The 24563-nt window shown below is 42.6% G+C and overlaps 1 protein-coding gene across 1 annotated transcript in view; it reads left to right on the top strand.

The window, feature by feature from the left end:
- The window catches only part of PLS1 (plastin 1), an 84089-nt gene that overhangs the window by 31174 nt on the left and 28352 nt on the right, over positions 1-24563 (top strand). Inside the window, exons 2-6 of the mRNA XM_032765631.2 lie at positions 6512-6620; positions 13526-13689; positions 16271-16400; positions 19837-19969; positions 21576-21657. Coding sequence (XP_032621522.1) covers positions 6551-6620; positions 13526-13689; positions 16271-16400; positions 19837-19969; positions 21576-21657 — 579 coding nt within the window. The 5' untranslated portion in view covers positions 6512-6550. The remainder of the gene's footprint in view (positions 1-6511; positions 6621-13525; positions 13690-16270; positions 16401-19836; positions 19970-21575; positions 21658-24563) is intronic.

The raw sequence follows: 24563 nt of genomic DNA, 5'->3' as shown, positions 1-24563 counted from the left end.
ACAAATGAGTTTTGCAAAATGCAGTTGTGGGGAATAGCTTTTAAACAGCTAGGATCTTTTTTATCTAGTTCCTAACTGAGATCCAGTGACAGGTAGGAAAGAGACTTAAATCACCATCCACACAGGGCCAAATCCCATCTTACTCATGGGAAGTAGTTCCAGTGGAGGCAATGGAAATACTCTCTTAAGTAAAGTGAGCAGGATCTCGTTGTTTATTGCCAAAACAAGTCTTCAAGAATGCTTTAGCTTTCTTATCTGATGTTATAAAACAGGGATCGGCAACCTTTGCCACGCTGTTTCTCAGGGAAATCCACTGTCGGGCTGGGACAGTTTGTTTACCTGCAGCGTCCGCAGGTTCAGCCGATTGCAGCTCCCACTGGCCGCGGTTCGCCGTTCCAGGCCAATGGGATCTGCGGGACTTGGCGGCCAGCACATCCCTTGGCCCACGCCGCTTCCCGCAGCTCTCATTGGCCTGGAACAGCGAACTGTGGCTGTGGGAACTGCGATCGGCTGAATCTCCAGACACTGCAGGCAAACAAACCATCCCAGCCCACCAGTGGATTTCCCTGACCAGCCATGTGCCAAAGGTTGCTGATCCCTATTATAAAAAAACAAATTAAAACACATTCATTTTAAAACAGGAGACATAGTTGCTGAAATGAGAATCAGATTCATAGAACGCACAAGACACACCCTTTATATACAATACTGAATCCAGATAAATGGTTAAGAGAAATCCTCTTATTTATACCCACCAACAATCAGCTATGCTTGTGATGGAGATAGTATCTGGATAAATGTTTTGGTTTTGTATTTTATTCAGATGCTTTCCACTCATTGTCATATTATTCAAGCAATATTGCATATTTTACTTACACAAGTAGTCGGAGCCACTCCGAGTTGCCAACTCTCACTGTTTTAATCTCATGTCTCACAGTGTTTGGTGCTCTTTCAAAATCTCAGTTTTCATGGTTTTTTAAGGAAATTTCTAGCTTTCATGGCTGCAGAGAAAAGCTTGAAAACATGAACTATGAAGATTAAAAAACCGAAAGGAAATTAAAAATCATTACATGTTAAAAAGATAATGGTTATTTTTAAGACAAAGAAATTATTTCGGAGGCTCTGACGCATGTTGGCAATTCTGAAGAAGTCAGTAAGGCCTGGTACACTCTGGGGCGAGGGAGAGAGATCGATGTAAGATACGCAACCTAACACAACTTAAGCTACAAGAATAGCGTAGCTGAAGTCGACATATCTTAGTTCGATGTACCTCCCATCCTCACGGCGTGGGATTGATGTCTGCAGCTACCCCATCGACTCCGCTTCCGCCTCTCGCCTTGGTAGAATTCCAAAGTCCACGGGGAGCACGTTCGGGAATCGATTTATCACGTCCCTTTTTTTTTTTTTTTTTTTTGGCCAGTATGTGTTCTGGCTTCTGTTTCTCCTGATAGGTGCTGTAAGTGTGAGGAACATTAGCATATTGACAAATGAGCATTGGCTTGTTAAACCTAGGGTTGTGAGATCAATCCTTGAGGGGGCCATTTAGGGATTTGGGGATTGGTCCTGCTTTGAGCAGGGGTTGGACTAGATGACCTTCTGAGGTCCCTTCCAACCCTAATAATCTGTGATTCTAATCAGGGCCAGCATTAGGAAAACATGGTCAATCAGAACACAAGTATAATAAATAAACAAGAGACAGAACACAACTTGGCCTGAAAAGGTTCGAACAGATTCCAAAATATATTTAATACCCCCGCCTTGAACTCCAGTAAAATGTGACTATCAGGAGCTCTGATGTTCCACCAATTGGAGCTCCAGGGTGGAGCTTTCTATCTGAGCTGGGCTTCAAGGAACCCTGGTTCTAAATACCAGTAAGCCATTGGGTGGAGAAGTAGAGCCTGGTGACACTGTGGACCCAGGTTTGAGACCTGTGGGTTATGACACAGCAGGAGTGAATCTGTGGCACCACCTGCTTTTCTCATTGACTGGTGGGTAAGGAGAACATACTGCACTCTTTTGTAGGGTGTATCAGGCTTTGATGTCACAAAGGTGGTTTTCTTGCAGTAAAACAACTAACTCACAATAGTTATCTCACTGTAAAATCCTGAGTGGAGACAAGGCACTTGTAGTGTTTACTGTGAGGTAGTTAGAGGAGGTCACCATTATACCCACCCTGACCATGGTTGACCTTGTCTAGTTTATCTGTGATAAAACTGAAGTGCCTTGTCTCCACTGCCAGATAACTAACACGTCAGTTATCCCGTCGTAAAAAGACACCCTATTTGGCAGAGAAGACAAAGCCTCAGTGGCCTCTCCTTCACGCGCTCCTCCAGCTTAGCTGGAGGAAGCTATCTGACTGTTCTCAACAGGCAGAGTGCCCCATGGAACTGCTGCTGATGGCTATCCCTTTATGTCATTGTGGTTAAGCAGCCACAATCTGGACACGCCAACTCATTCATGATTGCTTCTTTAATGAGAAAACAGAAAGCAGAATGGGGAGGAAATTTAAGTGGTTAGAATAGGAGAAGAACTTGTTTTTGTGAGTAGGATTTTAGATTGACAAGAATGTTTTATATAAACCAGATTCTGATTCCTGTACATCAAGCAGTTTGTATTTATTATTATTTACATTACAGTAATACCTAGAAGGTATTAGTGCTAGGCACTGTACAGACTCACTGTAAACAGACGATTGCTGCCCTGAAGAGCTTACAGCCTAAATAGATAAGACAGATAAACAGGAGGGGAAAATGGAGACACACAGTTGTGAAGTGACTTGCCCAATAGCACACAGCAATTCAGTGGCAGATTTGGACATAGAATCCATCTCTCCTGATTCTCAGTCCAGTGTCCTATCCCTTGGGCCACATTGCAGTTTTGAGTAAAGAGTACAGTTTAGGACATTAATCATTATTTTTGGGCACCTGCAATGGAGGTGCAATTGCTTATAGCAGCTCTGAATTTGACTATTATGATGCAAATCCTGGTCCCACTGAAATTAATGGGATGATTGCTAGTGATCCAAATAAAACCTGGATTTGACCCTTAGTGCACTGCAGCCTTGATGTACTGGACAAGCTTGACCAAGATACAAATCTGTCATTTTCTCTTTTTTTCTTTTAATAAAAGTGAAGATTCAATATTTAGCTGTAGGGACTGTTGTGAGCTTTGTGCTGGGGCAGTAGGGAATGCTAACAGCTGCATACAAAGAGCATAACAACGAGAAGATGGGTGGTCCAAAGGCCTGAATTTGGGTGCAGAAATGGGGCTTGAACGCTGCACAATTGCAGGTACAAATATAGCCTTGCATACTGAGAGATTGGGATGAGGCCCCTTTGAAAATGTGGCCTAAAGAACAAGGGTCTAAATTATCCCCTTTCATGTTAAAATCCATGGGAGGGGGCTCAATGGGAGGAATTTTCAGGGAGGAACCCTCATGGAGTTTATCAGTCCTTCCCTGTGAGGATGGTGTTTGGTCTCCCATGGAATTGGCTATGAGGCCCACCCCAATATGATGTTTCCCTCTGGTGTTATCTGGACCAGTAATCTGCTGGGTCACTCCAATCCTTGACTCTGGGAGCCAGCTTTACCCTGCACTGCTGTGAGAACCCTCACTCCTGGGCTGTTCATGCACAGCCTCCGGCATGTAAGCTGCTCCCAGCTACTTGCAAGCGAATGACACTAGCCAATATCTCTGGTCCCAGACACAACCCTAGGAACCTTTGTCTTGCAGTGCCTATGCCTGCCAGATGTTGCAAGGTTATATGAGTTCGTCAATTTAACAAAGAAATTGATATGTATCAGGCTTGTTATCCAAAGGAGAGCCTCTGACACATTTCAAACCAAATGTACTGCTTCAGGTAGAATAAACAAACAAATGTATTGACTATAAAGATAGATTTTAAGTGATTATAAGTCAAAGCAGAACAAGTCATTTAGTCAAATGAAATAAAAGCAAAACGCATTCTAAACTGGTCTTAACCCTTTCAGTGTCCTTACAAACTTAGATGCTTCTCATCACAGGCTGGCAGGTTGCTCTTCAGCCAGGCTCTCCCCTTTAATCAGCGCTTCAATCGCTTGGTGGTGGCGTTTGTAGATGTAGGTGGAAGAGAGAGAGCGAGAGCATGGCAAATGTCTCTCCCTTTTATCATGTCCTTTCTTCCCTCTTGGCTTTGGACCCCATCCCCCCAAGTCAGGTGAGCATTATCTCATCGCAGTTGCAAACTGATCAAAGGAAGGGGGGGTGACTCCCTCTGGGATCTAACAGATTCTTTTGTTACTGCCTAAGCCAGTATCCATTGTTCCTGTGAGGCTGGTCTGGGTTTGTCCCATCCATGCCCTGATGAGGTGTGAACTGCCTCTCTGCTCTTGGAGAGTTTTTGTTTGGGCTTGCTTTAAGCCATGAGGATATACTTTCAACCTCATAACTACATACATGAAATTAGAACCTATAACCTTACTATAACATTACTGTAACAGTTACTATAACATCACATAACAACCATGCTCAGTGCATCATGGCAAACTTTGCATTGGATACCACACAATCATTTTATAAAGATGAGCATGGGGATGTAGGGTGTTCCCCAAAGGTACAGAGTGGCTCACCCAATCCCTAGGGAGCTTCAGGAGGCCAGGGCCTCTTTAGCTGCCCTGATCTATGGCAAACCCAATGGTACCTGGTAGGCAACTTGATTGGAGTCAGGCTACCAGGAACTCCCCATGTCTGCAGCTACCCCTCGAATGTGGTGCATGTGGGGGAAGGAAAAAATGAAGTCCCAGACTGTATTATTTTTTCAGCAAATCTCCAGGGGTCCTGCCCCCAAACTGCTCAATCTTCCTCCATTCTTCAGTGTGAACCCCAGACCACACCAAACATCTTTAATGGGGTCTGGAGCAGGAACAGAATGGTGCTATGGAAGAGGCCAACACCCACTTTCCTCCATGCAGGAAGGATAGAGCTAGATGCAGAGGGTCCACTGTGCATGGATATAGGGGGATGTTATCTGAATTAAGATTTGTTTTCACACAGCTAATCCTAGGCCATTTTATAGGGCTCGATCCTGTGAATGCTGAGCATGCTGGCTCTAATTGCAACAAAGCACTTGAGCATGTGCTTAACTTTCAGGATATGAAACATCTCATTGAAGTTAAGTGCTTTGTTGGATCAGGGTCAGAGTCCTCAGCACCTTGCAGGACTGAGCTCATAGTGCCAATAATTGTTATACATTGATAATCTGTTGCAGCTGGAAATTAATTATACTGTAGCCTGAGATTTCTGAATTTTGAGATGCCTATTTCATAATGAAAAATTGCTCAGTGAAAGCCATGCAGATTATAGGTACATATTTAGACTATGCTGTCATAAATAGATAGCTAAGGGTTAATGTTTCTTTTACCTGTAAAGGGTTAACAAAAGGAACCAAACACCTGACCAGAGGACCAATCAGGAAACTGGATTTTTCAAAGTCAGGGATGGGGATTTTTTGGGGTCTGGTCTTTTATCTGTCCTCACGTTACGAAGGTTTAATTCATCTTCTACTCTTCGTTCCAAATTGTAAGTACAGGTAGAAAAACAATATAGGCTTTTATGTTGTTTTGGTTGTATTTACATGTGTGTGTAGCTTGCTGGAATGTTTCAAATTGGATATCTTTTTGAATCAGACTGTTTATTCATTTTTTTCTTTTAAGCAATTGATCCTGTTTATTGTCATCTTGATACAGAGAAATTTTGATGTCTTTTTCTTTCTTTTTTTTTATATTAAAGTTTTCTTTTAAGACTTGTTTGAGTTTTCTCTCTGGGTGAGCTAAGGAACAAGGGAGGGAATTCTCTTTGTGTTAGATCTACGGAGGGTAAGCTCTGCAGCACCAGGGAATTGGGTGGAGGGGAAAGAGAGAGAGAATCATTTCTGTTTCCTCGTATTTTGGGGTTTGTCTCTTTGTGGAATAGAGGAGATATGCTTTTGGTATTTTGATGTAAAGAGATTGCATCAGTACTCTCAGGTTAGCCCAGAGAGGAAATTTGCTGGGGGAGAGGGAGGGGAAGGAAGTGGAGTATTTCCCTTGCCGTAAGACTCAGAGCTTCTGGGTCTTGGGGTCCCTCCAGGGAAAGTTGGGGGACCAGAGCGAGGCAGGCACTGTAATTCCTGTCTGGTGGCAGCGAGATAAGATCCGAGCTGGTAATTAAGCTTGGAGGTTCATGCTAAGCACCCAGATTTTGGATGCTAAGGTCCAGATTAGGGAGAAAGGCTTATGATATATGCAGAATGGAAATGCAGGGTGTATGAAAATAGGTGTTGCTATTGTAAATTCTTAGTCATTGTTACAACAGAGAGACGTGCTAGATGTTTGATATTCTCAGTTCTATTCAAGCAGTATAGGTGGGGCAATCCTGAGAGAGTACTTTGAGAACATAGTACCTCTTATGTCTATTTACAAGGTTCAGTGACTTAAGTAAGTGCCTGTTTGTAATTGATGCTTTATTATAACACTGATCATTTATTATTGCTAGGCATAAGGAATTGAAGACAATTGCTGTCTCTGTCAGAAGATGGAAAACAACATAACCACAATTTCTCGAGAAGAGCTGGAAGAACTCAGAGAAGCATTCAGTAAAATAGGTATGTTTTCTAGATGTAAGAAAATCAGCATGCCACGAACAATATAAAGCTATACAATTTCTTTAAAAACAATATCTTACAGGGATCTTGTAATGTTATACCTTGTATGTTTAAAATCACCATGTTTCCTCACGTGTTGCTAATAACCCCTAAGAAGATAAGAAGATGAAAGAATTTTCACACTATTTTTATTTATTTATTTTTTAGCACTAGCACTTTGTTGCATTGTAAGGTTTTAAACACAGTGAGTGAATGTTTAAATGCAAATAAAATTCTATTTTAGTTGATCTAGAGAAGACCCTTGAAAACTTTTATTTTAGTATTAAGTTGTGGGCTAAAACCAACTGGCAATTTCCTTTGTCATTTGGTTACAGGTTTTAGTGGATTAATAACTAGTTCTCTTGCACCAAGTTAAATCTGATTTACATTTCTAAGTAACCTGAACTTTGTGATCCTTGATCTTGTCTTTGTAGAGAGTAAGTCATGTTAAAAAATAACTATAATTTCATATGCTTTACACGGTCTCTTCAAGTAAAGCCTAAGGCTATGGTCACATAACAGCTTAGGTTGATATAACTTATGTCGCTCAGCGGTGTGAATAACCCACCCCTATGAACAACATAAGTTACACTGACCTAGGCAGCCGTGTGAACAGCATTATGTCAGCCAGATCGCTTCTCCCACTGACATAGCTGTCATCACTTGCACGCGCTGAAGTAATTAAGTCGACAGAAGAACTCTCTCCTGTCGGTGTAGAGCATCTGCGCTAGTAGTGCTACACCACTGCTGTAAGCTCTCTAGTGTAGCCATAGCCTAAGAGTAAACCTGAGCACTAAATCATTTTGTACTATATTAACTGACCCTTACCTCCACGCTGCAATTGTAATGCTGACAGACTCCGATCATCAGCGGGCAGGATTGAACCGGGCAACCTCTAGAGCTTAGTGCATGAGCCTCTATGGTGTGAGCTAAAAGCCAATTTACTCTTAGCTAAGGCTGTAGAGTTGTCTTGGTGCCACTAGATGGGACAGAAGACAACACCCAGAAGGTGTGTGGGTTACATAATGTCTTTGTGAACATTTGTTTATCTGGTTTACTTTGTTTTCTGTTCTTCCTATTAAATATTATTCCACAGTTTGGATACAGAGTAGATATCTCATATTCAGAGTCACAGTAAATGGGTCTGAAATAATCCTGGCCAATATATATGGATGAGCCTGAGACTTTTTTCATGGATTGCTTGCTGAGCTGCAGAGAGATACTCATAACTCCATCATAATTGCAGGCAACTAAGATTCTAGAACCAATAATTGATAGAGCCTTCCCTACTAACTGTAAGCCAACCAGGCCCAGAATCCAAAATAAAGTGGAAAAAAGTTGACACTAGAATTTGGGGGTTTAGCAATCAAACATCAGTTGAGTACTACATATCGGGGTATTTACCCATGAATTTGGGCCTCTCATCAGCACAGCTTCCATGATTTCTGAGAGCAGCCATAATCACAAAGCAAATGATTTGATAGAGGTGGAAAAGTAAATCAATCCACAGAATACAACAAATATGTCAGAATCTAGTGGCCAGGAATCAACCACATAAGTTTGAAGGAATCTGGACACCATTTTTAGAAACAGTTAACTAAGGAACACACAAAGGCCAAGTGGCCAGTCCAGACCCCCTTTCCACCCCTTTCCCCTTCCTCCTCCCCCTTGACTTTTGTCCCTTTTTCCCCCTACGGTTCTCACGCTTTCCCTCCCTGCCTTCTCAGTGTTGTCTCCCCCATTAGTTGTAAATTATTGATTCAGTTGATTTTACAGTTTAATATTAAAGTTGTTAACAAGGTTTTTGCATGTGTGTTATGCTGTGTTGTATGTTATGGATGGCAGTTTTAAGTTTATAGTTTTTATTTTTTGTTGTCTTTTTTGGTTTGTATTGATTTTGGCCAGTGGATACATTTAATGACAGGCCCAGTAACTATGCCCCTTGAATTATCCAAGCTCACCCTGCATGTTGCCATGGAAAAAGTCTCTAGTACGAAGTGTTGAACTTCATGCAACGGAAAGGAGCTCCCCCTCTGCATTCAGCTTAGGCCTTGGCTACACTTGCAGGTGTGCAGCGCTGGAAGTTACAGCTGTGTAGGGAAAGCGCTGCAGTGTGGCCACACTGACAGCTACCAGTGCTGCAGTGTGGCCACATTTGCAGCGCTGTTGGGAGTGGTGCATTATGGGAAGCTATCCCCCAGAGCATCTCGTCCCATTTTGGCGCCATGGGTTGTGGGAAAGGGGTGAAGGGTGCAGGTCATTCTGCTTCCTGTCCCAACGCCCTGTGATGCATCGCTTCACATCCCAGCAGTCACTGTTTTTCCGTCCGTGTTTGGTGCCATCTTGACTCTCTCAACGGTTTCTATGCAGCGCAATTTCTGTGGGAAATGGAGCCTGAACTGCTGAGGAGTATGCTGACGAGTCTCGCCAGCACATCATATTTGGCAGTTGAGCTATTCCTTAAGATCCAAAGTGATGAGGAGTCCAACTATGATTGCGAGTCGCCTGATGTGTACGACACTAAATTGCTTCTGGCATTCACGGAAATGCTCAGCACCATGAAACTCCGCTTTTGGGCTTGGGAAACAAGCACTGAGTGGTGGGATCACATCGTCATGGAAGTCTGGGATGACGAGCAGTGGCTGCAGAACTTTCAGATGAGAAAAGCCACTTTCATGAGACCGTGTGCTGAGCTCGCCCCCACCCTGCGGCGCAAGGACACGAGATTGAGAGCTGCCCTGCCGGTGGAGAAGAGGGTGGCTATTGCAATCTGGAAGCTGGCAACTCCAGACAGCTACCACACAGTGAAGGGTTTCAGTCTCACAATAGCTACTTTTCCCATGCCCAGGAGACGCACATAACCCACAGGATCCCAAAATGGTGAGTAAGAGGACTGATTGCTTCTGGCTGTACTGGGGTTTTCTGAGCACTGGAAAGCAAACAGCTGCAGGGGGCACCTACACTGAACAGTCTCCCAACATTTTCCACAGGAAGTGATGCTCAAATATCGCTTGGTGCTGCGGGTCACCTGGGAAGGCGGAGGTCTTCTTCAGCAATGCGGATTCCGCCCTGGCCGTTATGCAGCAATGGTCCCCCCCTCAGGGCACAGTTGCGTGGACGCGTTAGCCTGACTGGACAAGGCACCACAGTGCTCTCCCAATAAACTTGCGCAAGCGCATTGCCCACGCTCTGGCTGAAACTTTTGAAAGATCTTACCGAGGGCGATTACCGTCGACGTGACTAGACCACATCAATGGGGCTTTCCCCACATCTAGGCATGCATGCATGCAGCGCCTAACCTCCCTCCTCTCCTCGAACATTGAGCCCATCCTTTGAAAATACAACCGTTACTGGAACCGCTCCTCTGCTTTGTCTTTCACAAGTCCAGCTGCTGCGATGGCTAGCCTTCCTCCTGGCTTGAGAGAGTTCTGGCTTGCATTGCTTCCTGGGCTCCAGGTGTCTCCCCCAGTCAGTATCCTCACTCTCGGTTTTATTTCCTCCTCCCCGCCTCCTCCTCCGCCCCCTGCTTGGATGTCCATCGTGTCTCGGTATTTGCGGTGTGGGGTCAACCCTAGTAACGTGTCCAGCTCTTTGAAACGCAGGTCATGGGGCAGCACCATGGCGGGCAGTTTCCCTCATGCGGCTTTGCACATAGCACTCCGCAGCTCCCTCACTTTTAACCTGTAACCCGTCCCGGTCATGGCCCCTTTCAGCATGGCCTTGATATCGCCCATAGGTATCGTCGATTCCTACGCAGCTGGAGCGCAGCTGGACTGTACAGCTTCCTCCCCCAAAACACATGATGGAGGTCCCAGCAACTCGCCATGCTCCAAGCTGGGGTCGTTTGGCACGTGAGGCATGGTCACCTGGATAGGATTCGACTTGAATTGCAGTCCACACCTGGCCTGAGCAAAGAGGAAGGGGGATTTTGTTAAATTCCTGGCGTAATTTAAGGGCGGAGTCACCTGAGGCAGGGCAGTAAGAGTTCGACTGATGAGCAGAGTGTGAAGAACACAGGCATTCTGGGATACTTCTGAATACCTCTGGAGGCCAATAACAGTGCTTTTGGTGGCCACGCTGGCAGAGCAGCGCTGCATCACCAGCGCTGCAGTCGTTATACCCCAGGCAGAGCAGGAGTACAGCCAGCGCTGCAGCCAGGGAGATGCAGCGCTGGATGTGCCTTGCAAGTGTGGACGGTGAGTAAGTTGCAGCGCTGTAAACCTACCACCAGCACTGCAACTCTCCAGTGTAGCCAAGCCCTTAAAAGATTGAGATTCTTTCCATGGAGTTTAGTGCATGAACTCTGGACCTATGAGACTTAACCTCATGCAATATTTATTAATTGATATTTTGAATAAATAATGCATTGAGGGAACAATGCCCAACAGCAAAACAATTTGCTGCATGTCGGGAAAGTGCTTATGTAACAATGTGCTTGGTTAAATTATAAAATATACTTTAATGCCTGGTTAAACCGGGTCAGCCCTTCATTGCATAGAAAATCTTCCAGTACTTTGTTATAGCATATTCAGAAGGACTCCCAACACGTAATAGAGTCCACTGGAAGCAGGAGGACAAGAGGATACAGTAGTACAGGTCCCTAGCTAACAGGTTAAACAGGGTCTTTTTTAATACAATAGACATGGGCCAGATTAGATTTATTCTTCAGGCCCCAGTCTCACCACTATCATTAGAAATAAACAACAGATATAGGGCAAGAGACAAAATATAGAGGTCCAAATTCAGACCTAGTGCAAGTAGTTGCTACCTTTTTGAAACTGATTGCATCTGGTCTGAATTTAGGCCATAAACTACAGGTATGCAAGTGACATCTTGTAAGTAAAAAGAGAATTAATAACAGACCATTCACTCTATTTGGAAGCTGATAGAGGATTTTGGCATAGCCTCAGAATATAAATTAAACTGGTCAAAATCCAAAGTTTTTGCTATTAATAAGGGTTTGTGACCTGCCAGGGCTGTCCTTAGGATTTATGGGGCCCTATGAAGTATTAGTAAACTGATGCCCCTATGTCCAATGGCAGACTGGGCTTGCATGTGTATTTTAGATAAGGGTGGTCTTTTGAAGGATTTATTTAAAAAACTATATGTCTGAAGATCCAAGCATTTAAGGCTAAAGATGAATACTCAAATTGTGCATCTAAAAATCCATGCAAGCATTTTTATAATCTTCAGCAGCACACTAATGACATATTTTTAAAGCAAATTTTAAACTAAGGTTCTGTAGACTAACATGTTCTAAGTAAATATTACAATAATGCACAACTGTTTTTGTCAGTAAATTCAAAAACTGACAATATATACCTGGGGGGTGGCAAATGCCTGTTAAATGGCTCTTTAACAGTTTCAATGTTGTGCTAATAGGTCTGGCAGTCTGGGAGGCTATTTCACTTTTAAGTACTAGATCAGTGGTTCTCAAACCTTTTTTTTTCACGGACCACTTGAAAATTGCTGAGGGTCTCATGGACGCTTAATGATCTTTCCAAATGTTGTTTGTACTGTTAGCTAACTGTTGTAAAAAAAACTATATAAAAAAAACCCTTAATAATTAACATTTTTTTGTTCTACAAATAAAAGCACACAACTCATATTTTAATATCAGTAGTCTTACCTTTCTAATAGGATGGATGTGCCTCTCTCCCCGGCCACGGCAGCCCCTGAGCTGGGGCTGGGAAGGAGCGGGGGTCTCTCCATCTCTCCCCCACCAGAACAGCCCCCGAGCTGGGGCTGGGAAGGAGGGCCATCTCTCCCCGGCAGCTGCAGCCCTGGAGCTGGGGAAAGTCGCCTTTTTCTCTGGCCGCTGCAGCCCTGCATGTCCCAAATTCCCCCCACCCCCTCTTCTCACCCCACTGTCCCCTCCCATCTACCCCTTATTCCCCCCAAGCCATCACCTCACCTTACATGTCCAGTCTTCTCCAGGGTCCAGGCACCTAATTAGTGGAGGCATGCCTGCGCATTTCTACTAATTAGATGGGTGGCCCTTCATTCTCTCGTTTGCCACCACCCAGGCGTGCACCTTAGAGGGAACTATCTGCAAACCACCTGAATGGAGCTTGCGGGCCACATTTTGAGAACCACTGTACTAGATCCCCTCCGGAAGAAGACTCACCAGGCTGCAGCAGCCAGCTGTGGTGGGAACCTGAAGGAAGGGTCAGAACAGGGATAGGAAGTGGTGGGAGCAGGGCCGTCCTTACCCATACACAAAGTACACAGCTGCATAAGGCACCAGGAAGCTTGGGGCACCAAATTTCCTGGTGCCCTGCACAGCTGCATGCAGCTCCAGCTCCTGCCCTGCCTCTTCCTCAGGCCCCCAGCCCCACTTCTTCCCACCCCAGCTCTGCCCCCACTCCACCCCTTCCCCAAAGCACCTGCCCTGCTCCGCCCAAGCCCTGCCTCTTCACGCCCCTGAGGACTGCATCAGGGCTGGGCGTGCACTCACTGGCGGCAGGAAGTGCAGGGACCCGGCTCCAGCCGTGCCACCCACATGGAGGCCTGGGGCCAGCCCCCGACCCCCACCCCTGCAGAGGCCTGGTCCCTGCCCCCATGGAGAGGCAGTGTAGGGCCCCAGAATAGCTAGGGAAGGCCCTGGGTGGGAGGGTGGATACTAAGACCCCGGGGTGCCCCAAATTTTCGGGTGCCCTACGCAGACACATATGCTGTGTATGCTTAAGGACAGCCCTGGACCTTGCTGTGTCTTTACCTTGAAAATTTAAGAAGGTGCCTAAGAAGTCTATAGTCTCCCTTTCTGATCATTTTAGATCACTACTCTGTTAAAATGTTTCTTCCCCTGATTGTTGCTTGGTACTAGTGTTATAGCACAGAATAATAAAAACGTTTTCATTTTACAGATATTGATAATAGTGGGTATGTCAGTGATTATGAGCTTCAAGATCTTTTTAAAGAAGCAAGCCTTCCCTTGCCTGGCTACAAAGTGCGAGAGATTGTAGAAAAAATTATAGCAGTAACAGATAGCAACAAAGATGGGAAAATCAACTTTGAAGAATTTGTATCGGTAAGTAAGACAGTCCTCTCAGGCTACCCTTTAAGACAGAATTACTTGGATTTGGTACCAGAAGGCTATACATGCATTATGAGATAATTATGAAACTGGATTTTAAAGAGTATATTGTGTGACATGGTGTAGGTTTGCCATACAGAAAATACCACCAGGTCCGATGTACAGTATGCACTAGGCATGCAATTTAATATGCTACAGGGATGGAGGTAGGGAAGGACTGTATCACAATATTTATTCAAGGGTATAGGAAAGTCATTCCTCCAGTACTGCTCGTTGATGTTCAGTGTTCCGGTAGGACCAGAACTACTGATAGGGCATTAGAAAATCAACACTTTGAGAATTACAGTGTGTAGCATGAAATTCATTGGGCATTGCATGCTTCACTCCCTTGAGCTCCTTTGAAAATCCCAGTGTTAGATCTTTTCTAACATATTACATTTTCAAGATATTGTATAAACTTTGAAGTTATCTTACCTAATAGCTGATGGAACTCTCCAATGTGCCCAACAGGAAGATGGAGTAGAGTAGCAAAATTAGATGAAATCGCTGGAGAATATTTTAAGAGCAGCATATATAGTAATTATAAACCTTCACTGATTTCTGAATGGGAAGATAGTTATGACAGCATGATAGTTGATTGACTATTATGCAGCAACTGGCCACTCCGAAATAAGTTTTTTAAGAATACTAAAATCATTTATCTCAATTTTTTCCCCAATTCAATAACTGTTTTTAGCATAATTCTGGAAAATTGCTGTCTCCATCTACCCTCTTCGTAAAGGAACAAGTTTTAACAAATAACAACAGAGAAGCAGCTGGCATGCTAGTGCCACAGCCTACATCATGCTGACTAGTGTTGCTCCCCGTCTGTCTGTAGCCACCTGTCATTTCTTTTCTTACTCTAGATTGTAAACTCTTTGGGGCAGGGACCATCTTTCTGTATGATGCTTCTGTGGTGCCCAGCTCAGTGGGGTCCTGCTAAGGCTGGGATGCCTAAGCACTACTGAATATAAATAAGTAATATTTTAAATGGCATACAATTTTTACACTGCATGACCTGTTGTCTCTAGCTCTCTTTGTGGTCTTTGGGTTCCAGTTTTGGGAATAGAGTATAAAACGAACCATACCCCAGAGAATGCTCCAGCCCATTACAAAGAAGCACCATATTATTGGAGGTGCTGTCTTTCAAAGGAGACGTAAAACTGTGGTCCTGATCACTAAGTCATTTAAGATCCTGTGGTAAGATTCATAAGAATAGGGCATTAACTTGGTGTCCTTCCCAAATTCCAACTTCTGTAATCACATTCACACTCTAAGTTCTCTCTGTAGTTTCAGTTAGATAAAATATTATTTGCGTCTGGTCATATAGATCACTGTGCTCACATAACGATGCAGTTTCTCCTCCTGTTTCAGTGCTGTCTGAAGTATCCCTATGTATGTCTGCTGAGATGTTTCATAAGATGAAATAATGTTTCAAACTTTCTTTCTCCTCTTTACTGGCTTTAATTTGGGCAAGGTGTGAGGACTCAGAGCTACTTCTGATGAGTACCCTTTTCTGCCTCCTCAAAGGAAGCAGTCTGTGCCCCTCACCTTCAAGAATTGTCAGTTCAACCCTTCTTTTAAACAAAGTTGGATTGTTATAAATTCCAGTCTTTAAATCCTGTTTGTGATACAAGATGCCTGTACTATTGCGCGGAATCATTGTGCCATATTTAGGACTGTTTATTTTTAAAAATATATTTAATCTGCAGGAGGACCATCATTTTTTACATGGGTCACTGGGTGGAGTGCTTCATTTGTGAGAATCAAACAGCTTCAAACTGATTGTTTTCTTGCACGCAAGCAATTTTTGCTTTGAATCTACAGTAGTGCAGCTGTTTATATGAATAAAAAAACCAATTTGTTACAATTTGCTAGGGTATGTTGGCATTTCTACTGGAAATTCTAATTTAAGTTGGTTCATAACTGAACCATAAGCACTTGTGTATCAGTACTGTAGCCCACATAGCACATAACTTCTCAACCAAGTCTGAGATCCCTACAACATAGCGAGTAAATACAGGACAGAGTATCAGTTTTATCTGACAATTTCCTTATTTTGGTGGGAAGTTTAGTCATAATTTTAATGTTAGTGTTGGTATTTTATGACTGTTGTGCATGGAGAGATGTACCATCTCCCTAATAACATGCATCTCTGTAAGTGCCATATAACATCCTAGTATAAGAAACGAGACAAACTGAGTGGGGAAATATTAAAAATCTCTTTTCCCAAAAATACCTTTGTTTGATTAAAAGTGTTTTTTAAAATAAAATAAAATAAAAAAAAATCTCTGGGAAAAAATTTGTGGGTTGTGAATCTAATATTTGGAGATTAATAACATGGCTTAGTAAGGCTGGAGTCTTAGCTATTCACAAAACCAGCAGACGTTTATAACCTCCTTGTATTGTACTATATCAAAGAAAGAGAGGCATAATAATTACCAATGTTTCAGTAGTTAGGTGAGTTGATAGTTTAATTGTCACCCTAAAGTTATGATAATTGATCACATGCTCTTTCTTTTATGTCCTATTCCAGGTTATTCATGAATTGAAAAGCAAAGATATTAGCAAATCATTCCGAAAATCAATAAACAAAAAACAGGGTATTACAGCAATTGGAGGAACTTCACCAATTTCCAGTGAGGGGACACAGCACTCTTATTCAGGTAAAACACTTGTCCTTGGCACTAGAAAAAAAGAAGAAAAACTGTAATTGGAAAAAAAAATTATCTCAAAAACAAACTAGTAGAAGCTGAACCTCTGCAGTGCAGATGCCAGGGCTCTGTTTTGTAGCGATCGTTCAGTTTGCTGGTCACAGTTCTGTGCTGCTCCCAGAGGTAAGTCAGACTTCGTCAGAGCAGAAAGTGGAAAGCGAACTCTGATTACAAGGAAGAAAGAATTAAAAATAGAAAGCCTTTTGTAACATGTTTTATACTAAGGGTTTGTGTTTGGTTTGTTAGTCTACTCTGTGAACTGCTGTTTTTTTCTTTACACACCTGTTGAGATGTATACAAGGGAACGCACATTTTCATTTCCATGATGCAGAACCAAAAATAAAAAAAAAGTTCACAGTACATTTTGGAGATGGGTAAAGCCAATTTGATCATCTAATCTGTCTCCTTGCCAATGCGGGGTTGTTCAGTATAGTATATTTTTTCTAAAGCTTTGTTCAGTTTAATTCTAAATTTACTAAACAGTGGCACTTGAATCACTTCCCTTGGGGAGATTTTTGCACAGCCTATAAATTTAATACATGGGAAGCTTTCCCCAATATTCAACCTACATTTTCTTTCTTAATTTCATCCTAATATTTTTAGTTATACTTTCTTCACCTATGGTGAAGAATTCCTGTTTCTCTATGTGATGATTACACTCTCTAGATGTTTATAAACTGTTATCATGTCCTCTGCTTAGTAGTTTTTTGTGTATACGCAATTTATTCAATTCTTTTAGTCTTTCCCTGTTATCATCCTGATCATTTCTGTTGTGGTTCTCTGGAGTCCCTGCAATTTGTCAATATCTTTCTGTTTATCAACACTTTACCTTCATTTATCATGAGTTGCCAAATAACTCACTGACAATATATCGTCAAAGTAGGACTGTATGAGTATATAAGAGAACAAGTCATCCTGGATCTGTCCAGATAGCAAGGCACCTGTACTTTTCTACTTGGGAAAAGGAGGGCCCCATCAGTAATGATTTGGTTTTTGGTGTAATTTTATATAATGGAATGAAAATGTAATGCAGAAAAAAAAACAATTGAATGCATTACTCTTGTCCTGATAAATGTCAGTTCTTAGGGATATTACATTCCTGACTTTGTAAAACATAGCTTTTCAGACACCTAGAACGTAGAGTTCAAAGGATCTCTGTTTTGTGCATATGTATTTATTAGTGCATGCAGACCCAACATTTGTGCATCTAAATAGGCCAGGGGTCAGCAACCTTTCAGAAGTGGTGTGCCAAGTCCTAGTTTATTCACTTAAATTTAAGGTTTTGGATGCCAATAATACATTTCAACATTTTTAGAAGGTCTCTTTCTGTAAGTTTATAATATATAACTAAACTATTGTTGTATGTAAAGTAAATAAGGTTTTTAAAATGTTTAAGAAGCTTCTTTTAAAATTAAATTAAAATGCAGAGCCCACCCTGGACCGGTGGCCAGGACCCAGGCACTGTGAATGCCATTGAAAATCAGCTCACATACTGCCTTTGGCGCATGTGCCATAGGTTGCCTACCCCTGAAATAGGCGTTTGCGTGTGTAGATCTTTAATTGTGCACCTATTTACCTGATGTATACAATTATCGTTTTGTGTGTATAACTAATGGTTTACTGTTGTTTGTTTGTGTGGGTTGCTCACACACCAAATGCAAAAGAGAGACAATTTTTAAAAATAGGAAAATGTGATTGTAAAAAATCACAAAAAATGAGAGAGGATCGGAGGCAGATAGGGTACCTGAAAGGATTTTTAGCTTTCTTTTAAAATTGACTAGATTCTAGATTGAGCCCTAAATGGAAAACATCAGTCTTGCAAGATCCTGAGTGCCCTGGCCCTGATCCAGCCAAGTACTTAAGTGCATGCTTAGCTTTATTCACGAGAGTGGTACCACAGAAGTTAAGCATCTGCCTAAGTCAGTGTTTCTCAAATGGGGTTGCTGCTTGTGTAGGGAAAGCCCCTGGAGGGCCGGGCCAGTTTGTTTACCTACCCTGTCTGCAGGTCTGGCCGATCGTGGCTCCCACTGGCCATAGTTCGCTGCTGCAGGCCAATGAGAGCTGCTGGAAGCAATGGCCAGTAAGTCCCTCAGCCTGCGCTGCTTCCAGCAGCTCTCATTGACCTGGAGCAGCGAACCGTGGCCAGTGGGAGCCGTGATCGGCTGGACTTGCGGACAGGGCAGGTAAACTGGCCCGGCTCACCCGGGGCTTTCCCTACACAAGTGGTGACCCCAGTTTGACAAACACTGGCCTAAGTGGTCTGCTGGATCAGGGCCAGAATGCTCCTCGTCTTCGAGGATTGAACCTTTAAACAGTAGATTATTTTTTGTAGTTATGTATAATGTCGGTAATGAGTGGCAGTTTTGAATTTGAAGTTCCCTGTGATATTTAGAACCATAATTAAGATTCTACATATTGGACATGGATAATTTGTGTTGGCTGAGTGTTCTGTATGTGATAACTTCGTACTGTCTGTGTACTGTTCTTATAGCATCAACTGCTTTGTTTAAATATTTCTCCATAGCATTGGATATAACCTGTCTCAGACCATGTCTACACTTACCAGGGATTGACGCTGCTATGATCGCTGCAGCAGGGGTCAAGTTAGCAAGGTTGGTGAAGACCTGCTAAATTGACCGCAGAGCGCTCTCCAGTCAACTCTGGTACTCCACCAGAACTGGAGGAGTAAAGTAAGTCGATGGGAGAGCATCTCCTGTTGATGCAGCATGGTGAATTGACCTAAGCTACATCGACTTCAGCTATGTTATTCGCACAGCTGGAGTAGGCATACCTTAGGTTGACTTACCGTGATAGTATAGACAAGGCCTCAGACAAAGGCTGCTTAGCTCTCAGGAGCAGGGGCCCACTATATGGAAACTGAAAACCCAGTGAAGATACAGATATTGTAGCTTGATTGTATATGGGCTTAATAAGCATTCTTAGACACAATGAGTTCTGTACACATCCCCTAAATATGAAAAGGGAAAGGGTCTCTCTTTTTAAGCGTTTTAAACAAGAACAGGCCATAAATCTCCTATGGTTAAATATAACACAGTAATTCAGACCAAATTCTTAGAAGTGCTGCCAGCCTCTGAAAGACAGAGTAGAGGGCAGACTGGTCTATTGTCATGTTTAAGCAGAGTCCTCTCTGCTCAGCTCTGGCATATTTCAAATATATTAACTCCCCTCTTGTTTAACATAATCACAGAGACACCGAACTCCTGTAGTAAGTTTTAATAATACTTTTATCCTTATTACTGTGCTTGGCAAGTAGTATTGTGAAATTCTGTGAACAGTTCAATAATATTTGTCCACCATAATAATAATAGATTATTTTAATGGTGTCCTGGCTCTTAGATTACTAAGTCTTTAATTTATTGTTTTTCAGAGGAAGAAAAGGTTGCTTTTGTTAACTGGGTAAATAAAGCTCTTAAAGACGACCCTGACTGTAAGCATCTCCTTCCCATGAATCCATCAGATGCTAGTCTTTTTAAGTCACTTGCAGATGGCATCCTCCTTTGGTAAGTCAAGAACTAAAGAAAGAATGAGAAAGTTGTTCTCTGAAGGTCAAATCCTGATCACATTGAAATCAATGAAAGTTTTGCTGTTGAATTCAGTAACACCGGGGTTTGACCTTAATCAGTACTTCTAACAAGTCATAGGATTGGGGGAAATCCTTTTCCTATAAATCCTTCTTTAGTGAATATATATTTTAAGTCTGTGATGGAGTAGGGGCTGTCGGTGTGGGGAATGGGAGAGCAGGGGATGTCTTTAGGTGAGGGACAGGATCTTTAAGCCTGTAACCTGAGCCAGGCTGTGGGGGAGTGGGGTCAGCACCTTGGCCCAGGAAGCGGGACAAAGGATTCAGCCGGCGGGAGGAGAGGCAGGTCAGTTTGGGTTTGGGGCTGTGTGGGCGGAATTCAGGGTATCCTAGCTAGGATCCAAGCACCCTGAAAGCCCAGAAGGACTGGATGGAGGGGTCCTGACTGTGCCTGCAAGCTCTGCTGTAACCTGCATTCCTGTTGTCCAATAAACCTTCTGTTTTACTGGCTGGCTAAAAGTCACTGTGGGGTCCAGGAAGAGGGGTGCAGGGCCGGACTCCCCCAGACTCCGTGACAAAGTCTAACCTGTTTAAAGAGGCCTTCTATTTAAAAATGATGTGCTTTGCGTAACTGTGTGTGTGTGTTGTTATAAATCTGATTGACTGGAGAGTTTTCTACTTTAAACCAGTGGAATTATATCTTGATCAATGCACATACAAGGAATAATCAGACTCTTCAGAAATTAGATCATTGTACCACCCATCATGCTTTTTAACAGAAATAATTAGATATCTCTGCAGTTTTTAATATTAGAAAGCATTGTCCAGTAGTTAAATCACAGGACTGGCAGTCAGAAGACCTGAGTTTTACTCCTGACTCTGCTACAGATATGCAGGATGTCTTTCAATTTCTCTCTGCTGCAGTTTTTCCCAATTAGTAAAACTGGTATTTGCCCATGTCACAGGAGTACTGAGGATTTAATTCATTATTAATTAACAGAAAAGGGCTTTGAGACTCTTCTATGGAAGGCACTACAGAAGTACAATATGTTAGTTGTAAGATTTACACTCCCATGTTAGAGTGGCTCTCAGCATAAGTACACCTCTACCCCGATATAACGCGACCTGATATAACACAAAATCGGATATAATGCGGTAAAGCAGTGCTCCAGGGGGAGGGGAGGGGCTGCATGCTCAGGCGGATCAAAGCAAGTTCAATGTAATGCGGTTTCACCTATAACACAGTAAGATTTTTTGGCTCCCAAGGACAGCGTTATATTGAGGTAGAGGTGTATATTCAATTCTTAAGTTGTCTGAATCTTCCTGAGAACTTCATTAGCAGTACAATCAGAGCTGGACTCCTAAGCATAAATCTGACTACTCCACTTTCTTATTTCCATGTAGGTTCTATGGTTTCTGGTTTTATTGGAAGTTGTTTTTGAAGGGGAAAAATAGGAATTTCCCTTGGTGCTTTCAATATATGAAGCAACACTTTTAGACTTTCCCACAAAAAAGTGATGCTAATGTTTTGCTTGAAGTACTATTGTTTAGAAAGATGGAATAAATTCTAACTTTTTCTTCCCCAGCAAAATGATTAACTTATCCCAACCAGATACAATTGATGAAAGAGCTATTAATAAGAAGAAGCTCACTCCTTTCACTATTTCTGTAAGTATGGCATCTTTTCTGGCACAAACTAATTATATTTCAAGAGGCTATTCATATAGCTTTGTTTAATGGCAATTTTGCTCTACTTTGAAATGGGAGCAGATTAGGTCCTATGTGTGGATTTCAAGGTGTCCAACAGCCAGGTAGCATTGTTTGCTTGCATGGGCTTGTGTTTTCTGGAGATCCATAATACACTCTAGTCCTTGATGAAATGCAGAGCTGGCATTTCTCCTTTCAGCTTCTAGGTCTTTCCCCTTTCCAGGTGTCACAAGTGGGGCTGCTTCTTAGCACTCTCTGCAGTGCCAAACATACTATTGCTGGTGCCTCCCTGTCGTAAGTCCTAAATTGGACCACCTGCTAGAAGTAGGGCAGCCTGTGTCATAAGCTAGTTGTCAGTCTCTCAACAATTAAATAGAAAGAACAAGCTCAGAATTTAGCTGTCTGCACCTTTAAAGAAACAGTTAAGACCACAAAGGCGAGTACTCAGTTGCAGCACTTGAAAATAAGGCCTGGGCACTCTGGGCTAGCTCTGAGGGGCTCCTCCTCCATCTCAATCTCACCCAGCACTATCCCTGAGCAGCTGCAAGCAAGCTGCCTTAACTGGCCTGCTGGCTCTTAATTGGTAAGTGTCTTCTCCTGGTCCTTCTACGTCTCCGGAGGACTTGCTGAAGCTTACATGGTGCAGGTGCCTATGTGGTAAGGGGGAGGTATTATCACATAGTCACATTTCCCCTCCAGGAGGACTGCACTGTTCAGTTCCCTTGTGATTACTGTGCTTTTGTTTTTCCTCTGCATTGCAAAGTTCTGGAGCAAATGAGCCATACAAAATAATCAGTTCATTGTATGGGTATCTTTTTTCCAATATAGACTCATTATGGAAGCCCATCTTCAGTAGTTTCTAAAGTAGGGGCAGGGTTAGCACTAGAATATGCTTTTAAATGGTCTGAAACCACCTTTCTGTACGTCTGAACTACATACTGAGTGCTGAGTTACTACAATGATAGGGCCACATAAGTACCCACCATAGGTAAGTATGCAGACAAAACATTGCTTACATTGGATAAATAAGAAGCACCCTGACATGGTTCATTATTGATTATTAATTATTGTCATTATTTATTTATATTAACGTAGCACTTATTAGCCAAAGCTTTGGATCAGGACTCCATTGTGCTAGGCACTGTACAAACAAAGACAAAAGACGGCCCTTGCTCTTACAGTATAAATATAAGACAAGAGACAAATGGATGCAGACAGATGAAGGAGTACCAGGAATCGTGCAAGGAGACGATATTGGTCAGCATGAAAGGCACTGGTATTAGCAACTTAACTATTGTCAGTTTTATTGTAGGCATCATGGAAGAGGAGAGTTTTTAGGAGGAATTGGAAGTAGGATAATGAAGTAGCTTTGTGGGAGTTTATGGGGAGGCTAGCATCAACCACTCCATAGTGAATGAGAGATAAGTAGGGAGACGAATTGGCCAAAATTGACCTTGAAAGTTAAATAAATCAGCTTCTGTTTGATGCAGTAGGGAAGGGGAACCAGAGGAGGCATTCAAGAGAGGGGCGAGATGGTCAAAGGATGGGCTAGGAGAATTATCTTTTCAGCAGTATTCTGAATGGATACAAGTTAGGCATGACTGCATTTGTGAAGGCCAGAAAAAATGATGTTGCAATAATCTAGACATGAGATGATGAGAGCCTGGATGAGTTTTATCTAGGGCTGTCGATTAATCGCGATTAATTTTTTTGAGTTAATTGTGTGAGTTAACTGTGATTAATCGCACTGTTAAATAATAGAATAACAATTGAAATTTATTAAATATTTCGGACATTTTTCTACATTTTCAAATATATTGATTTCCATCACAACACAGAATACAAAATGTACAGTGCTCACTTTATATTTTTATTTTTATTACAAATATTTTCACCGTAAAACTGATAAAGTATTTTTTCAGTTCACCTCATACAAGTACTGTAGTGCATTCTCTTTACTGTGAAAGTGTAACTTAAAAATGTAGATTTTTTTTTGTTACATAACTGCACTCAAAAGCAAAACAATGTAAAATTTAGCGCCTACAAGTCCACTCAGTCCTACTTCTTGTTCAGCCAATCGCTAAGACAAACAAACATGTTTACATTTATAGGAGATACTGCTGCCTGCTTCTTATTTACAATGTCACCTGAAAGTGAGAACAGCCATTCGCATGACACTTTTGTAGCTGGCAAGGTGTTTACATGCCAGATATGCTAAACATTCGTATGCCCCTTCCATGCTTTAGCCGCCATTCCAGAGGATATGCTTCCATGCTGATGATGCTCATTAAAAAAATGTGTTAATTGAATTTGTGACTGAACTCCTTGGGGGAGAATTGTATGTCTCCTGTTCTGTTTTACCCTCATTCTGCCATATATTTCCTGTTATAGCAGTCTTGGATGATGACCCAGCACATATTTGTTTTAAGAACACTTTCACAGCAGATTTGACAACACTCAAAGAAGAAACCAATGATTTCTAAAAATAGCTACAGCACTTGACCCAAGGTTTAAGAATCTGAAGTGCCATCCAAAGTCTGAGAGGGACAAGGTTTTGAGAAATGCTGCTATTTTGTATTGTATTCTAGTGAATTACAAAACCTAATCTGAGCGTTTGTCTAATGCAGGGGTGGCCAACCTGTGGCTCAGAAGTTAATATGCGGTTCCTTGTATAGGAACCAACTCTGATGCTGGAGCTACAGGCCCTGCCCCCATTCCACCCCTTCCAGCCCCCCCCGAGCCTGCTGTGTCCTCGCTACTTCCCCTTCCCCCTACAATCCTCCTGCATGTCATGAAATGGCTGATTGGGAGGTGCTGATCAGCGGGGACTGCTGGTGGGTGGGAGGTGCTGGGAGCAGGATGGGGGA

This window comes from Chelonoidis abingdonii, chromosome 8 (assembly GCF_003597395.2).
Source record: "Chelonoidis abingdonii isolate Lonesome George chromosome 8, CheloAbing_2.0, whole genome shotgun sequence".
NCBI classification, from domain to species: Eukaryota; Metazoa; Chordata; order Testudines; family Testudinidae; genus Chelonoidis; species Chelonoidis abingdonii.
The sequence above is the reverse complement of the archived record's forward strand: the minus strand, read 5'-3'. Positions and strand labels throughout refer to the sequence as shown.